Here is an 18546-nt window from a genome sequence, read left to right as displayed (position 1 = left end):
CCCCAGCAGCGCCCTCATCACCTCCAGGCGAGAGGCGACACTGACACGCAGAGTGGTCGGATCTTGCCTAAGGTCACACAGTCAGTGGCTGAGCTGAGACTATGAACCTAGGCATCCCGCCCCAGACCTGAGGCACCAATGACTGTGCAATTCAGTCATTCTTTGTGCTACGTCATAATATACATCAACATGTTTTAAAACCCAAAACAGCATTAAAATTTTGTTTTACAGTCATATATTTTTAAAATTAGAGTAATAAATAAAATATATAGTAATTTATATTTACCCACTTTTTTTTGGCACCACACTCACTGGGGTCCTCCCCTATGTGTGTATTCAGTGCTTAGACAAGGGTTTGGACAGAGTTTATAAACAGAATTTAAGGTTCACTCCCCCTGCTCAGTCCTTCTCAGATTCCCCTCATAATATTCCACAGGTTTTCTGGCCTGGCAGCACCGAATTCTCTCTTTGGACACCACAGCGTCTGTAGATTGCACAGTACCTGCAAGGTCTTAATTTCAGCTACTGTATTTTTCCGCTCTAGAATTTTCATTTGATTATTTTTTTCACACACACTAGTATTCTGATGAATTTCTGTATCTTTGTTGTTTTCTGGGTCACATTAATTACAATTATTTTGAAGAGCCTATCTTATAACTTGGGTATCTAGATTCTGCGAGTCTACTTCTGCTGTTTGTTTTTCTCTTGCATTTTTGGCCATTTGTTTACTTTCTGGTATGCCTGGCCACGTTTTGTTGAATGCCATAAATTGTGCATGAAAATTCTAGTGGCTTTCAAGAAAGGATTTCATTGTCCCTTAGAAGACAGGTGGAATGATGAAGGAACTGCTCTGCTCTAGCTCAAGCCGGGCATCTGCACCTTGAGGACTTTCATATTTCTGGTTGGTTCTTGGCTCCTTGAGTACAGCGCGGGTGCTTCAGGGAACATCCAGTCAGAGGTCCCAGCAGAAAGCCTGGAGTATTTACCAGAGCCTGCCCCACAGGGCAAGTGCTGAACTCCAAGTTCTGTCTCCCAGCATCACACGATTATCAACATCTCAACTCCACTCACTGGCTTCTTAGAAGTTGTGACTGTTTACTTTTTTGGCACCTCATCCAGAGCATGTGCAGCAAGAACATACACAAAGGCTTAATGACCTTTCTTCTCTGTGATCCACTCCTTCTCAAATAGTGGCTCCTTGAGTTCCTGTCACCTTGGAAGCCACAAGCTACCGAAAGTGAACTAGTTTCTGCTCACACCACTTTTGGCACTGAATGTGCAGGTTCTTCATACCAAGGGCTTCTCCAGTTTTCTGTGGATACCAACCGGATATCCTACAGTTTAATTTGATTCTGACACTAACAGCCCAGAGTTAGTGTAGACCACAGAGATTAAGGGCTCAACGCCACAAGACTGCCCTCATTTCAGATGCCAACTGCTAGTCTAGACCTCCCACATTTCTCAGAGTCCTTTCTTTGGGTTGGAGCATTTCCTAGAATGGTGCGTAGGCTCAGAAAATTCCCTTACTTACTATTACTGGTTTGTTAGAAAGGCTACAACTCAGAGCAGCCAATGGGAGGGAGGCACAGGGCACTGCACGGGGAAGGGGCACAGAGCTTCCATGCTTTCTCCGGGTGCGCCATCTTCCCAGAATCACCACATGTTCATCAACCCGGAAGCTCTCTGAACCATGCTGTTTAGGATTTTTTTATGGAAGATTCCATAGGCAAGATTACGCAACTCCTTAGCCACTGGTGATCCGCTCGACCTCCAGTCCTCCTCCCTGCCCTGAGCACTGCGGGTGAGACTGCAAGTTCCAACCCTCCACTCACAGGATCGGTTACTTTGGCAACCAGATCTCCCAGCTCCAGGAGTCATTCATTAGCATAAACTAAGGTGTGGCTGAAAGGGGTTTATTATGAATAAAAAAAGCACTCTTCCCACTTGGATCTCTCAGCTAATTCGGAGGGTTTTAGGAAATCTGTGTTGGGAACCAGGGAGAAGACCAAATACGTATTTCTTATTATATCACAACACCACAGTTCTTTTCCCTAGGATCTTGACCTAATATGTGATTTCTACCCTAATTGTTTTACAATGGCTTCAAATGAGCTTCTAATACTTCTCTAACTCTAACAGTTATTTTTGGTGGGAGTGTTAGACCAATATGATCTACTTCATTATAATTAGAAGCAAAGTCCTTCTTGTTAACTGGTTTTAGAGGAACTTGCTAATTTTCACAAGTAAGCTTCCTTAGCAGGCAGAGGTTAAAATCTATTTTCAATGACCACTTTGTGGTATTTGTGAAAAGACCACAATTCCCCAGGGGAGAGCCATGGACAGAGGCCACTCTGGACATCGTAACCAGCACTAATTGGTTTCCACATCAGCAGTCTCAGCAAAAAAGTTAATTTGGTGACAAAACCAAGAATCGGTTTTACTTTTAGGCTACTCAACACCAAAAAATTCTGGAAAGGGTTGTAAGGAGGCTTTCATTATCTGTGGACTTTACTAGCACTGAGGTAAACTTCTTTAATCTCACCTGTTGGCTTCCATTGTTTGTATTTAGATGGTTCTTCCGGTACTTTTGATCTGAGTTTGGGGAAGTTTCAAAGATTTATATTAAATGCTTTCTATATGAGTTAAAAAGCATTATTATACATAAGAGCCTATCAAACAAGCTAGCCTTGAAAAACGAATGAATAAATCATTCTTTTTCTAATTAACTTTAGAGAAGAGAGCACGATTTAAGAAGGCTTTAATAACAGGCAGCCAACAATCTGGAATCTCAACTGGCCTTATCCTTTATCATCCAGTATAAATAATAATGCAGCTAATATTTTATTAGGATAGAGAAGGGAGGAGAACCCCTACCTCTTTTTTGCAATCAGTACATTTTTTTTTTAAATGGGCACAAGTACATACGTATACACACACACACACACACACACCCATGTGCATACACCAATATTCATAAACACTGATTCTTTTTCATGGAGCCTACCAGTCAGTAGCCCAAATGTATAGTGGAAAGCTCTAATTTAATACTAGTTCTTTCCAATTCGTTCTGCACCAAAATCGCTCAGAACCTGGGTTTCAATCAAGCACTTATAACCTGCCACGATGAGCTGATTATTATCCTTTAATAAAAGGAGCCCTTTCCAACAGCCACGTCCCGCTAAGGCAGGTACATTTCCATACCACCTGATGGGGAGGGAAAGGAGGGAGCAAAAAAAGAAGACAAAAAGCAGATAGAAGGAAGAGAAGATAGTGTCCAAAGAGATGGTGTGTGAGCATGTTTTGCAGACTTACCCCGCATGGTTATGGCTTTGGTGTTTCCATCATCCATCTGCATGATGCTGGGCTCTGCTGGCTTCTGATCATCCTTACTGATTACAGTCTCCTTCACCGGGTCAACTACTTTGAATGAGGGCGAGACATAGAGCGTCTCTACAGAGCTCTGGTTATAGAAAGAGGAATCTGACCTTGATGTCCTTAAATCAGGACTGACATGTTCTTCTTTACTTGATGACCACAAGGTTGGCAAGGTTGGCAAGGTTGGCAAAGTTGGCAAGGTTTCAAAACACTTTGCAGCTGACTGCCTTTCTAGAGGTGTTTGCAAGTTATTTTCTGTCATAGTATTTGCAATAGGACTGTCTGATTTGTCCAAACTCACTTTTGTCCGCAGAGATAGGCTTTTTTCTGAGGGCGTAGGCACAGGATCTGTAAAATAACAAATAAGCACTGTAATAAAAAAAAGTACTCTATTTCAGATCTGTTGCAATTTTAATAAATCAGATTCTTTTTAATGCCATAACAGAACTCTCCTATTTAGTTGTTTCTACTTTCTTACTATGCTTCTATTCTGCCTATTTAAAGTAGACCCAGCTATAATTGACGCATTAGTCATTTGGTGACTGCCTTTTCTCTCTCTCCTCACTGAAGCACAAGGCAAGGAATGCTGCAAATAACTTGTCTTTAAATATTTCTCCCTTCACCCACTAATCTGTCTCTGAAACCACTATATTTTTGGAACCTTCAAACTTCCATCGTTTTATGAGATATACTAGGGAAAATGTACCACATCATGCTGGTCTACCCTGACAGAACCCCCCAATTACACTGCAGTCCTTTCCCTGAAACAAACAACATCTTCTTGCCTCAAAGTCTCTAAAAAGCCCATAAAAGAAAATCACAACTTTAAGGTAGCAGTCTAATCTTAAGAAAACTTTTGTCTACATGGAAGAAAAGAATCTTTCAGAGCCACTATGGCAATTACTGAAATGTAAGCTTCATCAGCTTGGGCATCTTTATCCATTTTATTCTTCGACATCACCAAAGTACCTGAAATGTAACGGCCAGAGTTTATTTATTACAAATAAGAGGAAATGCAAGGCATCGAGAGCTGAGGTGGGCCTGGCACAGGAATCTAGTAAACCTATGGGAGACAGACCTGCTCAGATTTCTAGATGCAACTCATGCCCGGCGCCTAGAGCGAGCTCTTGCTCTCAAGAGTCTCATTGGAAGTTGGAGGCAGAAGGACTGGCAATTATTCTCGAGACAAAGAGAGAGTGACATTAGCAGCATAAGCAGGTGAGCCAGGGCACAAGGCAGACCACATAATTTTGAAACTCCCCAAAGAGAAGTTGCTACAGGAATTGGGAGCTCCGCCGTGGGGTGGTTATCACAGGGCACGTCGTGACAAAACTCATGACATACGTGGACAGGCCACGGCATCACGTTCAGGCTCTGTTATTAAAGAAAACCAAATTTTCTTGGACTCTAAAAGCCTCCTTTCCATTTTCATTGCCAGTTGGAGGTTAGCCTGGACTGAAGGCCTGCCAGTAGCAGTGTGCTGCAGACAATTCAAGAAACTTCTATTGCTAACTCTACCAGGAATTCCATTTGTCCAACCCATTCATCCCCAAAGAAAAATCTTGTAAAATTCAAGTCAAGGACCACTTTCTCCTACCACACTCCCCGCCATGCAGCCACTATCTGTGGTGCCCATGCTGCCTGGAGCCCAGTAAGTGACCCTCCCCACCTCACTGCACGGTGCTTGTTGAGTGATTGAGTGAAAGGACAAACCGAAGTGCAAGAATAAAGAAAAATTAATGCTTTTGCTTTCTTAAATTTAATACAGTTTAATACTTCATAGTGAAACAAAATTGGTAGGTGAAAATAACTTCTAAAATATTCCTAATTTGTGCATGATCAAGTAACGTCTAGTTGGCAAAAGGTTCGGTTCTGTTAGAAATATATTCCTAATGAGGGCCTCCCCAGTGGCGCAGCGGTTGAGCACTAGGTTGTGAAGCTGCCTGCAGCCTCTGCAACGCCGGTTCAATCCCTGGCTGCTCTCCGGCCACCGGGTGAGTGTCCCACATGGCGCTAAGACCTCTCCTGCCGCCCGCTGCTCCCCTCAGCAGTGTACTTCGGTCCTTCTGCCTGCTCTGCTCCCTGCTCTGGCTCTGGTGAATTCTCTCACCCTCCCGTGCTTCTGACTGTACCCAGTGCTGTATAAATAAATAAATTAAATATATCTTTAAAAAAAAAAAAGAAATATATTCCTAATGAACACCAGAGGCATGGTATCCCACAGCGCGTGTGTAGGTGGCTGGATTTACATAAGAGCATTTATTAAAAGAGAATTTTAATCAAATATTTTTCCGTTGACTTTCATTTTATTTATTTGTTTATTTATCTAGTGGGTTGAAACTTTTGTTACTACTTTTTTCCATTGGCGTCCATCACTGTTGGTATTTTGTTATCGTCACCGCAGCGCACCCACCACCAAGTCACCCAGAGTACACCACGGTCGTCCTTTCCCTTTGTTCTCACCCCCCACCCTCTGGATACTTCAGTTCTACAGTCAACTGTTTTTAAAAGAAAAAGCGGGGCCTCCCTGGTGGCGCAAGGGGTTAAGCACCGCACTATGAAGCAATCTGCAGCCTCTGCAGCACGAGTTCGATCCCCGGGCAGCCAGGGAGCAACCCACATGGTGCAGCAGACCTCTCCTGTCTCGCCCGCTGCTCCCCTCAGCGGTATGTTTCAGTCAGTCTGCCTGTTCTGTTCCCCACTCTGTCTCTGGTGAATCCTCTCACTCCCTGCATCTCTGGCCTGTACCCCAGCTCTTGTATAAATAAATAAATCTTTAAAAAAAGAAAAAAGAAAAAAAATAAAAAGTGGTTTTCTATGGTAAAATCTCCCTAAAACTTAGTCAGATGTAAACTAAGGTAATCCAGAATAACAATGACTTTCTGATGAAAATATTCATAACAACAATCCAAATCTCAAAATAGGAATGTATAAAGTCAATTGTAGAGTCATCACTTTAATGTTTAGTATAAAATTTTAAAATTATGAAAGAACAATCAAAAAAGACCTAAAAAAATCAACAAAACAGAGTAGATGGCAGGCTCTCTGGCCCAGCGCTCACCCTGACTGTCCAGGCCGAGCAGGGCCCGCGTGGTCTTCTAACTGCTTCGACTTTTATTTTATTTTATTTTTCATTGAATTATGTCATTGTTGGTAAACTGGTAAACATTTTGATGAATAAAATGCACTTTCATTTTTCAAAAGAAAAGATGACAAATCATAAATAATGATCCTAAATAAATCACAATGATCCTAGATATAGTGAGTGATTGAAAACAGGAAAATGTTTACCTGAACAGAATGCTTAAGAGACCTGAAGGTTCTAGAAGGGAGCTCGTCCTGGTTTCCTGCCATCAGCCTTGCCCCACCCTGCTCTTTCTGATCAATGTCCCACATAAATCTTCTTTAATTCAGTCACGACTGTAGTTATTTATAGTCGCATTCAAAAATTCTTCAAAAACCTCCTCTTGTTTTGGAGACTAAGTCTAAATTCCATGAGTTGTAAAGCCCTTCTGCTGCTCATTTTCTACGGCTACTCGACAGGAGACTCGCCCTTGTCAGGCCATTCTCTTCCTCACTCACACAGGCCACGTTCATTCAGGGACCTTTATCTTCACTCTTCACATTGGTTCTTGTTTCTGTATCTTTATTACTATTGATTTCTCACCCTGCATCCAACACCACAACACCCTCCCCCTGCTCTATCTACTTAAATCCCACCAATTTCTCAAGACCCATCTTAAATAATTACTACTTCTGGAAACGATTTTCAATCATGTCTTTCATTCCATCTTAATCTTTCCCTTTTCCAAAATAACACTTATTTTGGTAAACTCGTCCTTTTTCTTTTTTAAAGATTTATTTTATTTATACAAGAACTGTTGTACAGGCCAGATGCGCGGGAGGGTGAGAGACAGAGAGAGAGCGGGGAACAGAACAGGCAGACTGACGAAATACACTGCTGAGGGGAGCAACGGGCAAGACAGGAGAGGTCTGCTCGCCATGTGGGTTGCTCTGAGGCCAGCGGGGATTGAACTGGCACTGCGGAGGCTGCGGACAGCCTCACAGCACTGCACTCAACCGCCTGCGCCACCAGGGAGGCCCTAAACTTGTCTTTTTCACCTAATTATATGTGGTGACATATCATATTAATTCCCATAATCCACCGTGCTTTTTTGCATGTAGGAGGTATACAAATATTTGTTCAATGTATTCATTCCTTAATTGATAAATTATCTATCATCAATTTTATATGCTGATTTTGTGCATAATGATGCATGCTGTGTGTGATGCCTAAAAGATGATCAAGAAGTACTTGTTGAGCACCAACTGTTTACACTGCACTGTGGCAGACTCTGGCCACATACAGAAGAGGAAGTCACAGGTCCTACTGTCCACCGACGTAAGATCAACGGTGGCTTCTGTACAGACCGGTGGATCGGTGGGTAGAAAGAAGGAATGCACACACACACACACACACACCCCTGCATGCACATGTGTACACACAGAGAGTACATGATAAACACTTAACAACACTAATAATACAGTGACCAGCTCGATTTCACAACATCTACACGATTGAAGCTTCTCAAAAGATGAGTGAACATAAAGAAAAGAGTGGAGCAAATAGACCTCTTCCGGGGCAAAAAAGAATTTATTTGCACAACAGGGTAAACAGAACACGTTTTAGTTTGGGTTCTCCCAAAGCAGAAAGACCCAGATGCACGTAGTTGATTTGGCAGCGATCCCAGGAGCACCAGTGAGGGAGAGGGGCGCAAACTAAACGGCGCAAAAGCCAGGGGCGTGAGCTGGTGGCCAGGTCACCCACGAGACAAGTGCGGGTCAGCGCTGACGGCGAGGACCAGGAATGTGGACTATTTATTCAACGACTCTCAGGGCCGAATAGGAGGGCCGAATCTTTGGCACATCTGGGGCTGCCATGTACTCAGCCTGAACAAGGGCCCAGCGGAGGCGGGCAGAGCAGCAGAGAGGCGGGCAGGAGAATATGGAGCGGACCAGTCACAGCCTTTGCCTCAAGCCCACTGAAATGACAGGGGAATAGGAAAGTATAGCCCGAGGGGGAAAGCGGAAGAAGACAACAGAAAATGAGCGAAGTCAGTAAGTTGTTAGAAAAGGAAAACGGAGAGAGGAAGCAGAACCCTAACTACAAGACTCATGAGGAAGAAGGAAATGGAAATCTTGACGTTCCTCAAATGCATTTCCTTGGTGGCCGCTGCCCTGAGCTTTGCTGGCTCTCCTCTGACCCCTCCAAGGAAGGGGCTCTGCTTCCTGGGAAGTGAGCAGTCTGCCCTCGAGCCCTTTCTCTGCTGCTCTCCCAACTCTGGGCCGGAGTCACCTATTGCCACCCTCACGCTAGGATTAGCTCTCTCACCCGAATGCACGTGACTCACATGGTTTCACCCTCAGCCCCGACTTCTGCTCAATTCTAGCCCCAAATATATGCCTCTGTCTTTGCACAGGGAAGTCTAACTGTCCTGTCTTCTCATCCTTGGGTGGGAGTTTTACCTCTATTAACATGACCATCGACTTCCCAGTGACTCACTCAGGTTGTTCAGGAGCTGTGGCAGCTGCCACAGCTAAGCGGCCTACCTGTCCCGCCCTCACGGCTCACTGTGTACTGCACAGCCAGAGCGACCTTCTGAAATGAAAACCAGGTCATGTACTTCTCTCCAAAACCTCAAGCCACTTAACACGGTTTACAAGGCTCTGCATTCGTCAGTCCACATTTACGTCTGCGGTCTGACGGCACTGCTGCTTCTCCTGAAGCGGTATGGCCCGCTCTAGCTTCTTTCTGTCCTTCAAGTTTACCAGGCTCCCTCTGGGCCGCACGCCTCACCCGGACTGGTCCTCTGGCCCAAAATGCTCTTGCTCCTCTCTGTAGCTAAGTGACTTCCACCCTCCAGGGCGACGTCTGTTAGGCGGACATGCATTTCGGTGTCCGTGTTTTCACTTGTGTGAGTTCTTCAGCCGAAACTATGCTTCTTCTCTATAAACATGGATTCATCCTTCTGAACTCAATTCAAATACTACCTCCTTTGTGAAATCTTTATCCTCCACATTGAAATGAACCCCTCTTTGCTTTTGCGAATATTCATATTTTTCACTTATTTCATTATTCCAAATTTATTTATTCATTTGACAAACATCTTTACTAAGAACACAGTGTGCAGGGCACTCTCTGAGCTCTGTGACAGCAACAGCCAAACTTGCTTCTGCTTTGTCATCAGCTCTGGTTGGCAGCTCTGTCACCTCCAGGGTCCCCACGGCTGCAGGGCACACCTCCTGTTCAACCTGTCAACCGACGGCGGCCAGAAGAGCCCCCGATAGTCATTTCACAAATGTTCAAGGAATCACGATCTGGGTGATCACTCATTAAAGTAATCCCAGCTGCGGGAAAAGAGAAGCCGGAGAGGGTGTTCTGATCAGACCCTTCGTGACACACACGAGAACGCGAGCCTCCCAGGGCTCACGTGACTTGGCTTGCCACGAGACGGCACAACGACCAGAGGCAGGAGGAGGACCAGAAGCCAGGCCTGGACTCTACTCCTGCGTGCTTTTCACGAGGGGAATGAAAGGTTTGGTAGAACCGGCTCTACCAAGCCCTTCGTCGCCAGCAGCTGCAATGGCTCTCCGGCGAGCAGTGCCCGAGCTGCACCTCGGGGCTGCCACATGTGCCCTCGAAGGCACGCTTGTGCCATGTGCCTTAGAGAGGCAGGGCCACAAGGAGGGAAGAGCAAGGACGCACTGCTTGGGTGTCTGTGCCTGTTGATCTTCTCTCGGTGGGGCTCTGGGGTAGATCTTTTCTTGGATTCATGTAAAGAATGAACAGCATTTGTGGAAAATTTTCTGAGGTACATGAGAACTTGTGGGGATCTGATGGAGAACAGCAGCGGACATTGTCTTTCTCTGTTTGCACAGGAAGCACACAAATGTACCCTTTGTAAACACTAAATCAGTTGTTCCATGAAGGCGTCGCTACTTTCTCTGGGAGAGGATTTCTCTGAATCCCACTGAAAAAGCAGAGGAGTACAGAGCAAATTAATTTCGTTGGCTTGCTTTATCTGGTTTCTCATTTTCTTTCAATTTAAACCTGAATGTCAGAGAGCTTTGTTCTCAAGTATCCATCCAGCAGAGTCCGGGACGGGAAGCCCAGCGGTAAATGAAGCGACTGCAGCCAGCCGTGCTGACCGGACAGTGCTGCCCACTTGCTAAGGCACGCGGCGATGCCAAGCGGGACCTAGAAACGTCGCTCATATTAAGCTGGCTTGATTATTCCTGATAGTTATCTTTAGGAAGAAGCGGGTTCCCTGTGTAAGACATCAGGCTACACATTTCAATACGGGCTATCACTAGCTGCCTGGGAAAGGGAGAAAAATCAACACCCTCGATGCTTTGTGCCTGAGGACAAAAGAGAAACGCTGTGCTCGTGAAGGCAGGGCGAAGGTTTTTGCTAATCTGGAGAAGGTGATGAAATCATTTTTGAAAGAGAACTTCTGATCGAATTCTGAGTTAAGCGCCTTTGCCTACAGAGAGCAACATTCTATTCTGGCAACTCTTTCATTTTTCATTAATTCCACTGCTTTGTTTCAGGTACTAAAAGCATCGCATGTTATTTTATATTCCGTTCCATGGTGAATCTAATAATGGGCGCTCTACTCCAGCAGAGCTATTGCTGTGAGAAATGCTCCTGTTGGTGTCACACATCGTATCCAATTACAGAGACAGAGCTGAGGCTGGCAAGCGCGACAAAAGATGGCTGCCAAAACGCATCTTTCTGGAGTTTAACGGAAGGAGCTTCCACTTTAGTAATTACGTTAACCAAAGGAAATAGGATCCGAAGATAATGAGGCCATTTTGTTAACAGGCCACAGTTATAAATTATTAGTACAGAGGGGTGATTTGAATTGCTCATTAATATGTTGGTTTAAAGTAGACAAGCCACTAATTGAAAATGGATATTGAATGGGAAACTTAAATAACATGTTTGACATAAAAATCTCAATACGGTTTTCTTATGGAATATACACGAAACCCCAAATTATCATTGTAAATTAGAAGAGGGATAATCTCCCCATGGCCTGGGTTACCCGTGTGTATACAATGATAGGCTCTGGGAGTTTCACTTTGCCATAGATCATACTTTACTGTGCTATACATCTAATAGCTACTGGACTGCATATTATATCTAATAACTACTGTGCTGTATATTATATCTAAGCATTAAAACAAGAAAATAGATTTTGAAAACATGGCTTTGAACTATGGCAAGGATGCTTCCTAATTCTTTCAATATAAATCTGAGATAATGGCTTCACTTCTCATAGGAAATTAGCATATGGACACATTTGAAGGTGCCGTTCTTTAGAAATCTCTCTAAGTGGGACAAGCCATGGGAATGGAGCATAATAAGTGGGTTGTAAAATATGTACAGGACACTCATTATTAAATTTTATATCATAATTATGCCTCCACCAATAATAAAAATCTACAATTTCCCTCAATAGAGGATCTTGGTGAAAATTGAAGGTGAAAATGTCTTTGAAAGGCGGTGATGGTTTCCTCTGCCAGTGCATCCTGCCTCCTGGGCTGGGGTTAAATGGAAGCTGGTCTCTGTCCACAGCGTGGGCTCCAGCTGAACAACTGAGGTGCCTGAGTTTGTGACCATTAGGCCAATCCTTGTTAAGACAATAAAAGCTTCCAAGAGAGTAAACACAGAAGCTAACCTGGATCTGGGTTTCATTCTGATGTGAATATAGGAAATGCTGAAATGGAGCGACTGCACAGTGAGTGCTGCGTAGTCACTGGTGTCGTGACCAGGGGCGCTGTGGTGTCCCTGACCAAGGCAGTTGGGAACCTGAACGCAGCAGGTATGTTCCCTGCCCCGCCCTCCCCCCGTTCCTGTATCTGCAGACCCCAAGTGTGGAGCCTGCCTCTGTGGCACCAGTTCTTAGATGTGGTGACTGAGAAGAGAAGCAGTGCACTGAGGAAAGACGATGACACAGTCACCATTCTCGAACATTCCCCACTACATGGACAGATCACAAGTAACTGTTTTACTTCAATATGGAGTAAAATATTTTAAGTCTACATGCTTAAGTCTACAACATGCTTAAGTCTACAACACTGCAACAAACCTTTAAACATCATTTAAACTGTGAATTTAGACCAAGGGCTATTTCTCAGGAAGCAGGAATGCACTGATTCACATGCACCAACTCACCTCCACGTGTGAGTGTGCCCCTCTGGACAATACAGTAGTGAGTTCGTGCAATGCCACACCCATTTCTCTTCCCCCAGCAGCGCTGAGGGACTGGCTTATTGCTCTTGGCTTATATTTTTATCGTGTGGTTTATAGCACTGTATTATAATTTATCCATAATGTTTCGCTTGCTTTTTTCCCATTGCAGCACCCTCCACATATTTCCATTCACTCATCTATGCAGCCAATACACTGAGGCTGGATCACATGCTATGGGCTGGGCCTGAAAACAGGGAAGCCAGAAGAGCAGGGCCCAAAAGGCCTTTAGACGGGGTAATTCATGGGACTACAGGACAGAAGACACGATCACCATAGATACATTTCATGTCTCCAGAAATAAGAACTTGAAAATAGGAGGCCTGCGATTATAAAAACAAAGCCAAGTAGATTTGACAAAGATCCAAGGAGAATTTCTAAAAATGAAAAATAAGTGGAAATTCTAAAAATGGTGGATTTAAACAGCAGATGAACCCCAGGTGAAGAGAAAGTGGGGAAGTGGGGGTTAGGGACAGAGAGATTACTTTAAAATACAGCCCAAGGAGCAAAGAGAAAGAAGACAGGGGCTCGGGGAGGGGCCGTGGTGCAGGGGGAGAGAGGAGGCCCTGAATTCACTTCCTCCTTCCCGTTCAACTCCTCAGAACACTCTCACCTGCCTCCCTTCCTACCTCTTCACCGAAGCTGTCCTGTCCCCCACAGTCCTCTCAACTGCTACGCCCAGTGGAAATTTTTCAGCTCCTACGCCACAGGGCATCTTGGTGGCAAGAGGAGTGATTAGTCTCCCGCCAGTGCCCTTCCCTCCCTATTCTCATTCATTCGGGCGATATTTATTAGGTTGCGTGTCACACACGAGGTGCTAAAAATACAACATGGGACAGAAACAAAGCTTTTGCCCTCTTGGAGCTCACAGTATGGTTAAGGAAAGACAAAACCAACAATTAAAGACGTAATTACATGTAGCAAGTCAGATGAGGATACGTTCTCTGGGGGACGCCAAGGCGTTAAGGGGTCGAGGAGCGCCCGGAGGAGCAAGCAGAGCCGCTGGTGCCAGGGAGGGCTGACAGGCCTTCCTGTCAAGGTGACCTGTGAGCTGGAAAGGGAAAGAGGTGAGACAGAAAAGCCCGTGATGGGGCAGGGCGGAGTGTGGAGGCCCAGAGGCGGAAGGGTGCTGGGCCTGCCTGGGGACATCAGCAGGTCCAGGGCAGAACAGGCGAGGGAGGAGGGGGCGGGAGAGAAGTCAGAGGAGGCTGGGAGTCACAGCCCTGGGAGGCGTCTCCTCTGAGCAAAGGAAGGATATGTGGTTGGTTTGTTTTTAATCAAATGATTTGGTTTGCATGTGAAGAGAGGCCAAGGGGAGAGCAGGGTCACATTAGGAGGCGACCTCAATAACCCACATAAGCGACAAGGGCAGACAAGAGCGGGACCAGGTGGAGGTGATGGGAGTCTATGCTGAAGACAGCTGGTATAAGAGACATAGATAAGCCAGGAGCAACTCTAGGCTCTGGGCTGGCTGCTTCTCCAGCTAGCAGGTGGTAGCACTGTCCTCAGAGGCTGCCAGCCTCTCCTGCCCCCAGGTAGCCCCTTCGGACAAGGCCTAAGATGACCACCAGGTCTCTCTTACAGGCCCTGCTCTGATCAACGGCGGGGCGCAGGCCAGACCCTGCACCAGGCCTCGGAGACCTCAGCACAAAGCTCCTGGTCAGCTTCTCCAGTTTCCAGGCCAAGACACACTCCAGGCTTGAGCCAGGCACAAGTTCTCCAAGGCAGGGAACATAGTGCAAAGTCTCTCTCACTGGGGTGGGGGCTAGTGAGGAGCAGTCTTCCTCCTGTACCAACAAAGGCGTAGGGGGGAGACTCTCACAGCAGGGAATAGCTCCCTTGCTCTTCCACCACACTGTGCCCCCTTGTGAGATGCCCCGCTCCCCCAGCCCCATGTGGGAAGGGTGGGCTCAAGAACCTCAGAGCAGGTTTTCATCCATTTCCTTTAAAAATCTCACACGTGGACTTGACAACTGATACCTTGTTATCAACACCTACAGCTAAAGAGATTCAGCAAGATTCCTATTTTAACATCCCAATAAACAAGTGTTGCCTGGTAGAGTGAAAGTTAACACATATTAACCAACCTCCTGAACTACGCAGATACTTTAGAAGCCCATGATTTAATTTATTCCTCCTCAGTTATATATAGTCATTACCTAGCATTTTAGTTCTTTCTCTAAAACCACAAGTCCTGTGTTCTTACTTATTTAAAACTACATCTATTTTCATGGCCCTGCGTGTCCACCAGTTTCGTCGCTCACCATTCCCTCTTGTACCTCAGATCTTCCTTGTAGAACCTCGTCCTTCTTCCTCAGTAAAGTTCCTTTATTCAGTTTTTGGTTATTTGAAGTGTCTTTTTAAAAAAGCTTCCATCCACTCCACTCTTTTTCTTAAATGTTTATACACTTTAGTTGACACACTTTCTCTGAAAACAGAAAATCTTCCTAGCTTCTGGCTTCTAATGCTGCTGTGGAGAAGCCTGCTCTGTTACTCTGTCATAGATAAACTGTTGTGGTTTTTTTTTCCAGGTTCACTATGATGTGAGCCTGCACATTTTCTTAGTTGTGTATCCCACTTGGCATACAGTATGCCCCTGTATCTCTGGATTCATGTCTTTGATTGATTCTGAAAAATTCTATCCATCATCTTATCAAACACCATCTACATGGGCATTCTCTTACTCGGGGAATCCTACTGCCTGTACTAAATGTTATTTATCATTTCTGTCTCTTAGCTTTTCTTTAATGTTTTCCAACTTCTTGGCCTCTGCCATATTCTCAGGCATTTCTTCTGTTGCACACTCCAATCCACTAATTCTCACTTCATTTTATCTAATCTATTATTAAATCCACCCACATTCACTTTCAAATAATTTTATTTTCCCTTTCTGAAAGTTTTATTTAGTTATTTTTCCAATCTGTCATCTGTCCCCTTATTGAGTCCATCATCACTTTGGTATTCTGTACCAAACAGATCCTAGGAGGCTGACTCTGTTGTTTGCCTCTGTAGACAGCCTCAGTCACACAGGCTGATTCCCCAGTGATTTTGGCAGTCACTGATCGTGACATCATGTTTGGCTGAGGCTAATCTGTAAGAATCTTGGGGGTCTAAGCCAGGCTTGCTTCCCTCCAGGAAGGATCTGTGGCTTTGACAGGAGCCAGGACTGCAGACCGAGAGCCAGTATGGGCTCCTCGACTGCTCCAACTGCGTGCACAGTCTGAGGTTCCACCCCCGGGCCTCCCTTGCTGCAGGCTCAAGGCTTAGTCTTCTGATAGTGACGCTGATTTTGGCCTTCACTTCAAGGAAACCTGTCTTTTGATTCCTTTACACTCACAGCTCCCTGCTCTAATCAGGCTTCAGCTCTTGGATTTATTTGGTTTGAACTGTTTTTGTTCTGTTTTGCCCTTAGAGATTTCCTGTAGCTCCATGAACCCAACAATGTATTAAAAGGTATCTTTTATCCAGAATCTAGTGGTGTTTTGTTTTTTTTTTTTTTAATAGCAGCAGGACCTTCAGAATATCTAGTCCAGCACACTGCCAAAAACGTAAGAAGTCAGAGTATAGTTTTTATCCCGCAGATAATGAAAAGCCATTAAAGGTTGTTTTGAAGATGTGTGTGTTACACAGATCACCGAGGAGATGACGAGGCAGATGGAGAGGAGTGAGACTTGGGCACTGACGATGCTTCCTAACAGCGCGGGCAACAGATGACAGGGCCCACAAAGTAGGGACAGAGATGACAGTTAAGATGTGATTATTATAGAAATGTCACAATTTAGTAACTGAATATGTCTAAATGACAGTTTCCCCCCAGTTTCTAGGTAGCAAAAAATGGGTGATTATTACCATTATTATTGAAGTAGTAAGCACTCTTCTAGGTTTTTCTTTGCTAAGTTAAATTAGTCAAATACCTCCAAGGAAGTAGAACACATTTGTAGTCTACGTTTATTCAAAACATTTGCTAGCATGAGCTACTGAGTGTGTCCCTGTGCTGGCCCTTTGTTCATCTTAACCCGAGGCCACACCGAGCCAATCCATGGCACAGAAGGAACATCTGTTGCAAAGCTCCACACCAATGGTGCTGTCATCCTACATGCACATGAGCGCACGTGCGCGCGCACACACACACACACACACACACACGAGACGAGGCCATAATATCTTTATAAAAGTTAAAGGAAAAAGAACATTTGCAGGAGCCTAATCAGGCTATCAGAAACTAGGTCACGCATTGTCTGCTTTGCCCAGTCCGCTGGTGCAGCCTCACTGCTGTTGTACGGAAGGGAGTAATATGAAGAGGGAAAAATCAAGTACCATAGTCACCGTTTGTTAAAACTGCTAACTTCAGGGAAAATGAAGCTGTAGCTTGCACATATTGGACTATAATCAACAATGAGGGCAAAAGAAGAACCACAGATTTCTCTCAGAATTTTTTTAGGGACTGGGCACATTGGTGATGACCTACATTCAAGGCTTGTGCGCTTCGACGGTAATGGAATCTCAGATCTCTGGAATGCACAGCAGACATACCATATCATCCAGAAACCAGCCCGGGCAGAATTTTTTTTTCAGATTTGGTGGATCAAGGAAAGAGACTGATTAAAGAAATAGGAAAAAGCAATAAGTTCCAACTCAGTTGCCTCAGTGCAATAATGTTCAATATTTGCAGAAAACAGAATTTCAAGTCGATGTTTCACAGACACCTCAAACATAGCTTCCAAAACGAAGCTCTTAATGTATCCCCCAACCCTATGCTCTACCCCCATCTTCGCCTTCTTAGTAAACAGACCTCACACACTCCCTTCCCCAGGCAGAAACCAAACGGTGCTGTCAGCATCCGCCCTCTTCCTCACACTGATAACCAGCATCAGGAAACCCTGAGGACTGAACTCCACAATGTACCTCACGCCCACCTTTTCCTCCACAGCCATCGCCACCCCAGTCATGATTCTTGGATAGTCTATGCAGCTTCTTCAGGGACCTTTCTGCTTCGAGGTCCCTCCAAATCACTTCTCCATTCACACTGAAGTAACTACCAACAGCATCAGATCGCTGCTCTGCTCCAAACGCCCCCACCACACTCAGAATCTAGTCTGTGGCCCTCCCGGGGGCTGACTGGGTCCAGCAGGCCCTGAATCCTGCTACCTGTTCTGATCTCCTGCTTCTCTCTCCCCTTTTGTGCTACTCCCAGTCTTTCTTGCCTCCTTGAAACAGGAGCATAATAATCTCTTTTCCCAGCTCCTGGGCTTTGAACTTGCTGTTCCCTCCACTGGTATGTTCCTTCCCCGGCTTCTTCAGCCTTCTCGTCTCACAACAGTGTGCACAGAGGCTTCCTCTGACTACCCTAACTAAGGCCCACACTCCCCTCTCCGTTTTACTCATGCTCCCTGTTGTTTCTTCATAGCACAAGTTCCAATCCATCGTAATTTTATTTGTTCACTGCCGGCTGCCTGCCTGCACCAGAACAGAAGCTCCTCGAGGGCAGACACACTCACCGCCTCTCCATGCCGCCCACAGGGCCTGACCCATCATAGAAACACCTCCATCTGCCCTCCTAGAACTTGACTCTATTTAGCAGCAAATATCTAGTAGTTGATATATATTTTATGTTTATAAAAAGATGAACAGCTCTGCGTTTGACTCTCAAGAGTTATTTTACTAAGCTGGGCTCTAGAGAGCACCTCCAACGTGCAATCAATACAAAAAGCAACACTCCTTGTTAGTATCAAAATGAATGAATCGTGTGCCTTTACGGAATAGAATTCTGTTTCAACTAAGAACCAACAATCCTGAGCACACCTTCTTTCTCTCACGCCACCTTTACCCTGAGGACACCCCAGGCTTCTGCACAT

The 18546-nt window shown here is 45.1% G+C and overlaps 1 protein-coding gene across 1 annotated transcript in view; it reads right to left on the bottom strand.

Moving 5' to 3' along the window:
• Positions 1–18546, bottom strand: part of ENTHD1 (ENTH domain containing 1) — a gene marked incomplete at both ends in the record, with an annotated part of 104660 nt that overhangs the window by 38183 nt on the left and 47931 nt on the right. Inside the window, one exon of the mRNA XM_084254893.1 lies at positions 3313–3723. Coding sequence (XP_084111019.1) covers positions 3313–3723 — 411 coding nt within the window. The remainder of the gene's footprint in view (positions 1–3312; positions 3724–18546) is intronic.

Source organism: Talpa europaea (genome assembly GCF_964194135.1).
Source record: "Talpa europaea genome assembly, chromosome: 15".
In the NCBI taxonomy this organism is placed as follows: Eukaryota; Metazoa; Chordata; class Mammalia; order Eulipotyphla; family Talpidae; genus Talpa; species Talpa europaea.
This window is presented reverse-complemented; position numbering and strand designations above follow the sequence as displayed.